Below are 13112 nucleotides of genomic sequence, written 5' to 3' on the forward strand. Positions count from 1 at the left end.
AAAGTTGGAAGGCAATGGGTCTATTGACCGGGGCTGTGGGGCAAAAGACAAGGAATCAGGACTTCAGAGTTCTTTTCCTAGCTCTACCATGGAGTCACTTAGCCTCAGTTTCTCCAGCTATAAAAGAGTCATGGTAGTACCTTTCTCACAGGCATAATTAGAGAAGGATCATAAAGCGCTTTCCCTCAGATGAAAGTTGCTCTAGGCATGCAAAGTATCAGCATTCTGAAAGGATTGAGTCAGCCTGCAACTGACCTCCTTAGGTCCAAGCAAGAGGCATTTTGTTAGCATAGGGAGATGGGGAGCTTGCCCCACCTGTACCTGTTCTGTGGACAGAGGACTAAAGCATCCTGAATTAGCCAGTCAGCACACCTCAGTTGCACTAAGCTATTGACAAAGGAAAAGGGAGAGAAAATGGCCCAATTTAGGAGCAGCGAAGAAGCTTCTCATGACAGTTGAGAAATTAGTTTAACTTACAGTTGTTCACTGATCTCTTTCCTCCCCCCTTCCCTCAGCTGACTATAAGAGCCCTTTTTGCTGCACACTTAGCCCCTCTCCAGCTGCCACAACGTGTACTCCACCCTCTGATCTCATTGGCTGTCACAGCAAGAAGCACAGAGTTTTGATTAGCAAAGAAATCTTTCGTCCCACCCCAATGTCAAGCCCCTCCCTCCCTCCTTATTTTTGAGAACAGCTGGAGTGAGAAGTTGGGAGGAGAGTTTGTGATTGGGTGGCAGTCAACAGTAGGGTGGGTGAGGCATACCTGTCCAGGTAAGTCAGTGATAGGTCATAAGCTGAACAGAACAGGAGGGGTCTGTTTGGGGTTTTAGTTCCTTGCTTAGAGAAACAGAGACTTTTGATCCTTCTCTCTCTCTTCTAGTTAAGGTGAGTTAATATCTGACTGAGCTGTATTTGTTTAATATAAAGTGGAGAGATTCTAGGACAGTTGGGGAGGAGCTGGGTGGAAAAAGAGTTTGGGAAAGAGCTTTGGAGTCTAACTCAGATTTCCTCCCTGCCATTTCAATATCTACTGCTGCAATCTGCCTGCTCTGCAGGGGCTGCCGGCCAGGTGAAATCCCTTGGGGGTACAATTTCTGGTATCTATAAAGCTTTCTAGATTTCTCACTGCTTCCTTATTAGTGCTTGAAAAGGTTCCTCTGCAACCAGCTTGGTGACAGAAGTTAAAAGCTTCTAATGAGTGACAAGTAATAGTTTATTTTGCATAGTCTCTAGGGAGAAGGCTGGAGAGAATGGGAGATAAAACTCACAAGGGTGAAATGTAAATCCCATTGACTTGAATGAAGTCAGGATTTTACTCTGGATTTTTTGCTTCTAGACCCTAAAAATTAAAATGGTTTTATGATCAGTGGTGGTGTGTGTGTGGGAAGTCTTTAATTTCTTCTAATTTAGAAGCACTTGGTGTTCTTAATACAGTTTCCCATGCTAGTTAGAAGCTAACAAGAAAAGCTTTTATCAATTAGATCTATTTATGTAACCAAGGGGAATTGGTAAGACAGTAGCTCTCATCTCCTTTCAGCTTGAGCCTTGATACCTCTGATCCTGTTGTAGAACTAAAGGAGTTGCAACTTTAGTTACCAAGAATTTTAGTTACACTTTTTTGTACCTGTGGAAGTGGTCTGTTGACCAGGCTCGTGTCCTTTGCACCTGTGTGCAAAGTGCATGTTTTGTGGACTTGCTCTGCCCTAGCCAAAAAAAGCTACATGAATGTGTTGCTCAAATAGCTGTGTCACTAATACTTGTGTTAGTAGTTGCATTAAAAGCTGCCTTGACATACAGAATTAAGTGTTGCCTAGCCCATTGCTGATTGAGGGTCAAAGCTTTGAAGGGCAGTTGTAGCAATCCAGCTACCAGCATTTATTTGTTTTTTGGGTGTGGCTTGGTTTTTTTTTTTTTGTTAAACTTGATTCTTGTTGGAAAAATGGCTTTTTCCTCAAACAAAAAAAAAGTAGAAAAGCTGGGCATTGTTGAAATTTTGTTCCTTGTAGTTTTTAAAAATCAAAATGGTTACTGAAATGTAGTTTGCTGGCACTTTTTTTTTTTTTTTTGGTAGATGGGAAAGTTTTTGATAACTATTTTGAACCTTGCAAAAGGGGAAAAACCTCACTCAATTTTTCTTGTCACTTTTTGACCAGCTATAGTGGGTTGAAGTTCATGATGGAAGATCATGGGGGGGCGGAAACAAGAAGGTAAACTCAAATTATTATCTTTCCGTTTTTGGTACCTTTGATCTGCCCCATAAGCATGTGTGTATATTTTGGTAGTCTAGAATGCTTTTCTTCCCCAGCTTTGCCCTAAAGAACAAATGAGACCTTGTGTAGTAATCATGCAACTCTGTATGGTGGTTAGTTGTATATTTTTGTAAATGCCACACTTGTGGCTGTGATACAGATCCAGGTGAACTTTTTGTTCCTAATAATTAGATGAATTTAGGTTTCTTCACAAACAGTGTGACTTGTACCTCTTCATTTTGAGCCTAAAGCTCTTGTGCTCAAATTTGGAGAGCCTGTATTTTGTTTGTGATGTGTAACTGGTCACAGGGCATTGTTTCTGTTGTGTGGATGACTAACGCTTGTAAACAGGATGCTGGCTTGAACTAGCCACTTCAGGTTTCACCCATCACGCAAGTCAGTGTAAGACTGACTTCCCACAAAAACCAATTCAATCCTAAATATTTATGGGTGGGGAACTAATGAAGAGCTTACAAGTACCACTGAAGGAAACTTGTGGGTCTCATTCAAACTAATGTTAGCATGTGGCTTCTTGCATTGTTAGCATTACTAAGTCATAGATCCCATGATGTCCCAAGAGCCCTTACGCTCAACCTGGTCCTCATATTGCCAAACTGTTGGACAGCTGGCTGTATTGTTTAAACAACCCCCCCCCCCCCACCTGCTTTCCTAGACCAAACGGTGGTGGTTTATTTAAAGTAATACTTAATCGAACATTTAAATTAAGACTGCTGTATGCATTGAGGGATTGTATCTCCTGTGGTGTGTATTGGAATTTATTTTCTATCTTTATTCAGGAAAGATTTAAAAAAATTCTCAGTCTGACTAATCCTGTATTACTAGATGTGGCTTCCTGATGCTGTTTATTTAATAATAATAAAAAAAAGCCAGCTGCCACACTGCTGAAAGCCCCACCAGGTTATGCTACAAAGAATTGCTTTGCCTTCCCTTCTGATGGGTAATGCTGGTTGTATTTTTAGTGGATTCAGTATTTGTGGCCCAGCCCTTCTCCTCTCTTTGATGAATAGGCAGCATGCATCTGGAAAATATGTATCACTTTTTTAAAATATGCAGTATCATTGAGCTGTGTTTCACAATGTTAATATTTCATGTCTCAGATTTTATGGCTATAAATAACTACACTTTTTTAAGCTAACTTTTAGCCTTTGTTAACCTGAGTTAATCACACACCCTAAATCTTTAGCAGCGCATTCTAGTGTTAAGCCTATAAAAGGCCATCTCATTCTTGGTCAACATTTGACCTCCATTTCATATCTTCACATTTGCTGAAATACTTGGCGCTTTCTCTGCCTCCATAAAGCGTTGTCACTGGATACTGTACATACAAACTTGTTTAAAACAACCCTCTCGTCTGAGCTTGCCATCAGGTATAAGGAGCTGGAAGTCTCTTGGGAGCTAATTACAGATAACAATACACTTGAGTTTAGCCTCTATCTTAGACATATTAGCCTAGAAACATTCAAATACCTGCTGGTATATCGGGGGAAGAAGTGACCTCTAGAAAAGCAGCCATTGCATATGGGCTGTGCATTCATCAGTTACAATTTCCTAGCTATTTCTTTTACTCGTGACATTCTCTCTGCAGTGGTCATTTTGACACGTTGGACTTAGAGGGCTTGTCATACAATAATTCACAAAATAGGTAATATTTGCACCACATTGACTGTAATGGTCCTAACAAATGTGGGTTAGAGATCTGATCTTAGTCTAAATACCAGTTGCCCATGATGGGAGGGAACGATATTGATCAGCTGCTGGATGACTTTTAGAATGTGTAGAGGGTGGAGTTGGCAATTTTATGATGTAGGGCTGGTCACAGATTTAATTATTGAGCTTGTGAGAGTGTGGTCACAAGGCAGCATGGTCTAGTGGCTAGAGTAGGGAGAGAAGCCAGTGTTCCATTCTCAGCTCTGCTACTGCCCTGCTGTGGGACTTTGGCAAGTTGTTTAGCTTCCGATTGTCTATGTGGAAAATGGGGATAATTCACTCCTGCTTTGCATAGTGCTTTAAATCCTAGGATGAAAGAAGAGTTCAATGTTTTGTATGTAACTGGAATTTCACTGATCCAAGGAAAAATACATCTGCATGTGTCTCTGAATTTCAACTTCCATAATTTTTTTTTTTTAAATCAAAGCTCTCAGTACACCCACAGTCCCATTAAATGAGTTACTAGAGTGCATCTGGGCCTCTGAATCCAGTTTCACAGAGACCCTTAGCAAACCTAGGGCTGTCTAAAGCAAGACCCTTTCCTCTTAGCATTACTGATATGTCTTTCTCCAGTGAGAACAAGGAACCTCTGAGGTGCTCTTCTTCACACAGGCTATGCCATGAACACACCCACCTAAACTCATGACTTAGGTAAACAAGCACCTCTCCCTGTGGCAGCTGACAAACTTGCATCATTTAGGTGTGGGGTGGAAAAAAACGAGCACCTTGCAAAGAGGAAGCTTATGGTAAAGAAATATGCTAACCAGTTTAGTTAGCAGGCTGGTAAGATTTAGCCCCACCTGTTAAACTCTCCAAAATACCTTGGCTATGTTTTTTCAGTCTTGTCTATGCTATGAATTTTACCCTCTTCTGCCAATGGATGCAGTTGAACCAGCACTAAAAATTGTTTAAAACAGCAAGTGGAGACGAGGACAAAGTGGTCAGCATAATTTCAGAAATTGCTTCATCGCATCCTAGCATGTGAACTGAGCCTAGCTGAGCTGAGAACTAACCATTGCATTGCTTTTGCTCTTTGGCTTTCTTTTCCCTTGCCAATTAATCACTATCTTACCCATGCTGCAGAGACCCCCTAGACTGTCAGTGGATAGCAAGAGCTTGTGATCGCTACCAAAATGGGCTCAATTTGAATCAACGGCATTTACCCTGTTACAGGTCTATTGAGCCTTGGAGTCTTCCAGATAACTATTTTAAAAAAAAGTCACTAACTTGTGAACAGTTCTTCAGAACAGAAGGATGGCCACATCAAACAAATCTCAAGTCCTCATTGCTTCCCTAGAGTTGAATGCAAATATAACTGATGTGTCTGATTTGGTGCGAGTGAGTTCCAAGCATAACTAATGCAATACTGAGCAAATCATGCTCTTTCTGCAGCTTGAGTTGGAACTACTCTACACCTGCTCCTGGAAGTTCTTGCCGTGGTGATTTGTGATATGCCGAAAGAGGATTTGTGGCTAGGGACAGCTGGTCAAGGTTCTGGCAGTTGTGACAGCATGGTCAGCACTATCTCAAGCCACTCTGAATTTGTAAGTAAACATTTTAAGTAACCTTTATTTTCCAGGGCTAGCAGCTGGTGGCCCTGTAAATTCTGAAGGAGGGATTCTAGATAGGCAGAAAGTGCTGTTCTAATTTTTTAAATACATATTTGTACTGGGGTAGCATAAAGAAGCCCCTGTCATGGATCAAGACCCCATTGTATTAGTTACTGTATAAACATGGAACAAAAGGATGGTTCCTGTCCCAAAGAGTTTGCAGTTTTTTCATTGATTCTCTTTCTCTGGTATATTCCAGCAATCAAACCATGGTGCAGCACAAACACAGGCTATCACTAAGCCTAAGCAAAGAGAGTGAAGCCCAGTCCTATAAAAAAGACTCATCACCACAGGCATGAATCAGTACAGCCGAATTGTGATGCCAAACTCCTTCTCTGGCTCCAAAGCAATCGTAACACTGCTGCTCTCAGTCAAGCACCCTGGGCAGTTGAACTGCGATGGCATTGCTTAAGAGTTATACATTATGGAGCTCCCAGCTGGTAGTACAATAGAAGAGTGTCGTGAGAGACCCATGCAGTGGCAAACATAAGTTTACAAAACAAGCTGATCACCTGCTCCCAACTGATGTGCAGGTTGGCTTGGTCTGTGTTTGCTGACGTGCTCAACTTTGTGTAGCTCAGAATGGCTTGGCCAGTGGGGACTATCATTTTGCCTCTTCTGAATTGCTAGAGCCCTGAATCCAGCCTGGGTTGTGTCAGGGGGCCGGGCCCATGCACTCCACTCAGTACGTAGGAGGAGTCTAGTTGGCTAGATCTCCTGAGCGGGACCAAAGTGTGACTAACTATAACAAAGTTGACTCCAAGTTAAGCTAAAGGAGATGTGTATTAAACCACACTCCACTTAGATTTAATTCCAACTAAGTCAGTAATGAAACCAGTGATTGATTTGGCCCATTAAATGGTGAAAATCCTGCATTTGCACCCATCCATTAGTGCTAGTTTGCATCAAACACATTTCAGGATTAGGGAGACTAATTACTCCTCTCTGACTTGGAGCATATTGCAATGAACTCACTACAGTTCTGTACAGAACAGACCCTCCGTGCTATTGCACACCAGAAATAGACCTGTGTATAACTAAGAGGGATGGACAGACTAGTTGCTTTATGATACCAGATCCAGCTTGATGCTTTTTTCTAAAATAAGGGAGTATTCTCCCCCCCCCCCCCTCGAGGTGGAGGCTTGTGTGTCATGGTTAATACATGTTTTCCCTTCCATGCCTTCAGTTTTATAGGCATCTAAAGCTGCATTGCAGAGTTGAATAACATCTTCCATTGGCCCTGAAACTAATGTTGATGTGACACAGCAGAAGAGTTGCTTACGGTCCAGTGATGATTGAGACGGATCCTACAGTGCTTCTAAAATTTGTTTTAGTTCTGCGGAAAAGGACCTAGGGGTGACAGTGGACGAGAAGTTGGATATGAGTCAGCAGTGTGCCCTTGTTGCCAAGAAGGCCAATGGCATTTTGGGATGTATAAGTAGGGGCATAGCAAGCAGATTGAGGGACATGATCGTTCCCCTCTATTCGACATTGGTGAGGCCTCATCTGGAGTACTGTGTCCAGTTTTGGGCCCCACACTACAAGAAGGATGTGGATAAATTGGAGAGAGTCCAGCGAAGGGCAACAAAAATGATTCGGGGTCTGGAACACATGAGTTATGAGGAGAGGCTGAGGGAGCTGGGATTGTTTAGCCTGCAGAAGAGAAGAATGAGGGGGGATTTGATAGCTGCTTTCAACTACCTGAAAGGGGGTTCCAAAGAGGATGGCTCTAGACTGTTCTCAATGGTAGCAGATGACAGAACGAGGAGTAATGGTCTCAAGCTGCAGTGGGGGAGGTTTAGATTGGATATTAGGAAAAACTTTTTCACTAAGAGGGTGGTGAAACACTGGAATGCGTTACCTAGGGAGGTGGTAGAATCTCCTTCCTTAGAGGTTTTTAAGGTCAGGCTTGACAAAGCCCTGGCTGGGATGATTTAACTGGGAATTGGTCCTGCTTCGAGCAGGGGGTTGGACTAGATGACCTTCTGGGGTCCCTTCCAACCCTTATATTCTATAAAAGATGGGGGGTTACAGAGCATGGAGAGCAGCCATCATACTCTTAAGACCTCTGAATTTCTGGATGCTTAGCCACATTTCCAAAACTCAATATGTATGGCTGATCCATACAAATGTGGCCTGTCTACAGTACAACTAGCCAGACAAATGTGTTATGGGATTACTGATGCTTCAAAGGAAAGTTAGTGGCTGCTGCTGGGGGCAGGATTCTAATTGCTTGATCAGGAATGGTAGATCCTCAGAAGCTGTTTAATTATACTCCCAAATGAGGTTGCCCTTAAGTAGTGCTTCTGGTAGTGTGGCTAAGTTGTTGTCACTTGGCAGACCGGCAGTTTCTGGGTATTCAACAGTTAGATCCTGTGGGAGAGAGCTGTCCTTGGCTTCATTTAAACTATAAATTCGATTGTAAACCGCATTATGCCTAATTTCCCCATTGGTGGTTTTGTTTTTTTCTTTTAGAGTGATAACAGCTATGATTATCTATCTATCGAGGAAAAGGAATGTTTGATGTTCCTAGAAGAAACTATTGATTCTCTGGATACGGAAGCAGACAGTGGGGTTTCTGCTGATGAGACTGATTATGCTGAACGTTCTGAGCTCCCCAGAACATGGCCAAAGAGAGACTTTGTTCCAAAAAGTAAGGTTAAAACTTGCATTCTGAACCCCAGAGAACTCGGGGCCTTCTGTGACCCGGACTGAAAGCCCTGTGACACAGGAAATCTTAGAGGGGACAGAATGTTGTCCCAGCTTCCCTCATACAGTAAACACCTGGTAGTGCACAACTGACTAGAAAAATCTGTGCTGGGGTAGGGAGAAGGGACTAAAGTTTGTCTGTCTCCAATGCACCTAGTGTAGATTACCCTTGGAGAAGAGCCTGCCGGTTGTCCTGGTAAAGGTAAATAGCTAGTCTGCAAAAGTGTAGGACAAAATATCTATATGCTGTTTACACTAGGACTCATCAGGCAATCTGTGTGTCACTAACCGCAAACTTAATATCTTTGCAATAAGAAAATATATTCACCTCCCTAGCGCTAACATCCCCCTCATAAATTTTTTGAAGTTGGGTATCTTGGCTCTGTTCATTGGCAGCCCTATTAAAAAGGCTAGCTCTGTATATAACTAGTGGGTGGTCTTGATGCAATGCTCTGCATGTAGGTGCATACTTAACACTTATCTTTTTGTCTAGATTTGGACAGTGGGTCTCTCACTGAAAGTTTTGGTCAGCTACATGAAGTAGAACAAAAGGGTGATAAGCATGGATCGCTTCTCTCAAGTTCTGCTCCAGGGGTGGTTACAAGCTCACGCTACCGCAGCCTTCCAAGGAGTGTCAACGCAGCAAGCGCACCAACCACCACCAAGGTTTCTGTCAGCAAAGCAACTGACCTCACTGATGGTCCAACTCCAACAGCTCAAGAGACAGGGAAGTCTTCGTGGCAGATGCCCAAGGAAAGAGGGATTGAGGACACGTCAAATCACCAGCCCAGAGTGAGTACTCAGATAAAGCCATCAGACTTGGAGTCTGTAATTATAGACCCCCCTGAACCCTTCCAGGATCCCAGAAGCAAGGGATCTGCTAATGGCAGTGAAGACAAACTACTACCTGAGGCAGCAACGGGGAATGAGGCTGAAGTTGCACCACAGCCTTCTGCTCCAGAGAATGCAAGGCTGCCTCTGAAAGAGGAGAAGAAACATTGTGAGAAGGGACAAGAGAGAGCCACTGATCCTCAAGGCAGCCAAGGGAAATTACCCTCAAAAGAAGCTTCTCTGGATTCAAACATCAAGCCAGGGCCTCCCACAGCCCCAAAGCCAAGAAAACTGCCACCAAATATTATCCTTAAACCTAGCAAAATCAGACCAGCACCACTCTTCGACCCTAATCACAATAGAAAAGGGCCTTCTCCATCTTCACCCAAGTACAAATCCAGCACCAGTGACTCTTCTGTGGAAAAGCAGGAAAGAGCCAGGTGGGAGGCACTGGAGAAGTTGGGACTCCTACATGATAAAGGAAGGGAATCTAAAGTCCATGTTGTCAGACCTCCTACTGCTCCCAAACCAAACCCTGTCCTCATTCCTAGGGCTGGTAGTAGGGATAACTTAAACAGTGATGATGGAACTGATGCTCCTATGAATGAGAAACCTGATCATGCTCCAGGTTTAAATCCAGCAGAGCGTGCGGCTCCTGGCTTGAGCCAGACAATCAAATCCAACTCCTTAGAGCATTCAGGCATAGGTCTGAGCAGGGAGGACCAGAACATGGACAGTAGCTCGCTTGGCAAAACATCCATCTCTAAGATGATGGCTCTCAGTGTTCTTAGGAATAACCGAACACGCCCAGCTTCCCTTGGCACAAGGGAAGACTTTATTGAATTCAAAGCATCCAAAACTGATGATAAGGAGCTGGGGAAAGGTGACAAGCGCAAATCTTACCCGTTGCTGAAGTTTCCCCGGCCTACTTGTGTCAGTGTAAAAATCACCCCTAAAGGAGCAAAAGATGAAAACCGCCGGGAGGCTCTGAAAAAACTTGGCCTACTGAAGGAATAAACAATCCAACACTTTGTGCAAATTCACCTATGTTTTTATGCTATGAATACAGGAACTTCTGTCCTTCCTCTTAAGCAAAGTGGGACAAACTATTTGGGTGAACGCAGCAAAGCCTTGGAACAGGGTTCTAGGCACACAGATTAATTCTGCACACTCTGAACCAGCAGCATGAAAATGAGCATCTTCACAGTTTGATTTCTACCCCTCCAGGGCCTCAGGAAGACTGGCCTGAATTAATACTGCCATTAAAATTATTCAAAGCTTCATGCTAAATAGACATCACATGTGTATATAGTGTGTATAATTATTTATATGTAATGGGAATAAGTATATGGATGGAAACATTCCCTTAAATGTTTTATTGCATTTGCTCCCCTAAATGTTCACTGTTTGGAAACCATGAACTCCTGGCATGTGGTTTGGTGTGGGGGGAGGGAGAAGGGTGTGGAGGTAGCCAATCTGGGAAAGACAGGATGGCAGGATTTGGCTCAGGGGTGGGTGGGTGTTAGATTTTTTGTTTTTATTATTCAACATTTATTCAAAGCTTTCTGGGACCTGATCATTTCATTGGGCACATGCACATACCTCCTGAAGCCAATGGGAGCGATGCATGTGCAACTGCTAGTGTGATCAGGACCTGGATATTTTAGCCCAGATAGGAGTGAGAAGTAAGCGTGCTTGATGCTGCTCTGCCAGTCACCTTTCAGGCAATCGAACTTGTGTAGGTAGCCGATTCAGAACTGCTGCCCAATATGAGGGGGGAAAATACAGATGAGTAGAAGTTGATGATGTTGTTGTTTTGCTTTCATGACCTTTTATCTGACCTCTGGTTTATTATATCCAGCTGTATGAGCAAACTACTGCTGACGCCTTGTGTGCTTTTAGGTTATGCCCCTTTTATCTTAGAGGTTTTTTATTTTGGTAATAAACTATTTTAAATGGCCAAACGACTATATATTGTGGATTTCCTCTTTTAAAAAGACAGTATGTTTCAACAGTTGGGAGGGTAGGAAGAACAAGTTTTATTCTTAAATGTCCTCTCAATCCAGAGCAGTTGAGCCAATAAGGAACCTGTTACCTCTGCACTTGAGTGGTAGTGGAACTTTTTAGGTTCTAGTTTAATGGGGTATTTACGTCCATTTCTAGAATATGGCAGCGGTTACTGGTCTTGCTGTGAGATTAAGTGCAACCCACTAAAGTGAGCAGGGTTGTGTTGGACGGTGGCCAGAGCAAAACTTGATTCAACTTCTGAACTGACCTTTATATGGTCAGTTATTCTAGCACATTAGACTACAGAGATGCAGTAGCTACCACTCAGGCTAAATCTTTCTCTGCTATGGGCTTGGCTTCCTCTCCAAGTTCATTGCCTACAATACACTTTTTACATTTTTATAGGTTAATTGCTTTGGCTCATTGCTCATGAATAGATCCAATGAAGCCTTGCCCCGACTTGGCAAAACTTGCAATAATGCATGTATCTAGGGGCAACATAGTCAACTCTAACTAATCATTGGACACATAGCATTCTTCCAGGAATGTCCCACATGAGTTTTACATCAGTTACTATGGAAGACAATATTTTCCCTTCAGTGGATATAGCTGCCTGAGGCTAGAGGAAGAGTTGCTCGTGCTTCTGGGTGATCACGTCAGCGCTACAGAAGATCCTGCAAGGCTGAGCTGGTGAGCAGGACAACTACAGTTCTGGACTTTCAAATCTCCACTCTACAGCACAAACTTTTGTACAGTTAGAACCGTGGGTTGGTGTTACACTCAGATGACCTTTGTGCTGGAGAGAAACATGCGTTACACAATGTCACAGTTGAGACAAGGGCAACGCCTGCCCCTCCAAACTGACAGGAGCACAGGTAGGGACCTGTCAGAACCCACATTCTCCTGTGAGGGTGCTGGCCAGTGGTAGGCTGCTATGCCACACCTCCTGTAACTTTCCTGCTCCTAGAAAGTGGAGGTGAAATTTCAACAAAAAGGGGGCTGCAAACAAATTTCCCCCTTCCCCCCCCAGCTATTCTTCAGTTACTCCGTCACTTATTCTACACAAGTAAACTATAATTCTCTGGTTATATAGTGTATCACCATTTTAACTACCCAGGAGCCCAGAAACTTTTTTTTTTAATTAATCTGGAGACCAGGACCTTAGACCACTTCTGAGCCATGACAGCAGTCATGCATAGCCCATGTTATTAGAATAGCAAAAGCCAGTTCCTGTGGCATAGACGTGAGACCCTTAAAAAGCTGGTTGGGGCCTGCCTGCTCCAGCCCCCTTACCAATTCAGGGTTGAACACTACTCTGGGCACTTCCTTTTTATTTAAGAGTGCCAGCCTGGACTGTCTGAGGAGGCTGCCTGCAATAGCAGCATGCTGGACTTTGACCCAGGAATTCCCTTCCACTCCTATAGAACTCATTAGTGCCAACCAAGTCCTTGGAAGACTCTTCCATGTTTTAATTAGGTCACCAGGGGAAGATTTTTCTCCCCTTGTCAGCCTTGAGTTAGGTTTGTTTGCTCTCTTTCCCTGGAGGGTTCTCTGATACCCTGTCTATATGTTCCTAGGCCTTGCCTCTATTATTGTAAGCTCCTTGAATTGCTGTGGCCTGGCTTCTTGTACAAAATGCTGCAACTCACTCTAAAAGAGAGCTGAACAGAAATGGTGGTAGTAGCAATGAAAAGATTGCTTCAGATTTACAAGCTCAGACCATCAATGGATATTTCAACTTTTATTACAGAAAAAGCATCTGTTATGGTGAGGCTCTGTTACTTTGCTCAGGTTATGGGAATTTGAGACTCCACCTCCCAAATGTAAAAGAGGCATTTAAAAAATTTACTCAACTTCTGGCTTTCCCTTGCCACCCTCTCCCCCATCCAAGAAGTGGGGTGCAGGGAGAGCATGGTAAACAGATGTTGGACTACTCTTCAAGCTAATGCACATCTCACAGAGCTGAAAGTCATAAGTT

General features: G+C 43.3%; 1 protein-coding gene across 6 annotated transcripts; it reads left to right on the top strand.

Moving 5' to 3' along the window:
• Positions 1–693: 693 nt before the first annotated feature.
• C21H1orf116 (chromosome 21 C1orf116 homolog) lies at positions 694–11099 on the top strand. Of its 6 annotated transcripts, none has more exons than XM_048827076.2 (4): positions 694–771; positions 5370–5521; positions 8063–8240; positions 8790–11099. In XM_048827076.2, exons 2-4 carry the CDS (start codon positions 5429–5431, stop codon positions 10142–10144), a joined length of 1626 nt encoding a protein of 541 aa, XP_048683033.1. In that variant the 5' UTR covers positions 694–771; positions 5370–5428; the 3' UTR covers positions 10145–11099. The 6 variants fall into 6 exon arrangements, with proteins under 6 accessions (XP_048683033.1, XP_048683032.1, XP_048683034.1 ...); XM_048827075.2 differs by lacking the exon at positions 694–771 and adding an exon at positions 793–885; XM_048827073.2 differs by lacking the exon at positions 694–771 and adding an exon at positions 956–1097.
• Positions 11100–13112: the final 2013 nt, after the last annotated feature.

The sequence above is a fragment of the Caretta caretta genome, chromosome 21, assembly GCF_965140235.1.
Source record: "Caretta caretta isolate rCarCar2 chromosome 21, rCarCar1.hap1, whole genome shotgun sequence".
Lineage (NCBI taxonomy): Eukaryota > Metazoa > Chordata > Testudines > Cheloniidae > Caretta > Caretta caretta.

Excerpts from the sequence above, each read along its gene's own strand:
- C21H1orf116 (XM_048827076.2), top strand. The coding sequence starts at position 5,429 with ATGCCGAAAGAGGATTTGTGGCTAGGGACAGCTGGTCAAGGTTCTGGC. Across the intron at positions 5,522-8,062 it reads TCTCAAGCCACTCTGAATTT|AGTGATAACAGCTATGATTA; the intron begins GTAAGTAAACAT and ends TTTTTCTTTTAG. Across the intron at positions 8,241-8,789 it reads GAGAGACTTTGTTCCAAAAA|ATTTGGACAGTGGGTCTCTC; the intron begins GTAAGGTTAAAA and ends CTTTTTGTCTAG.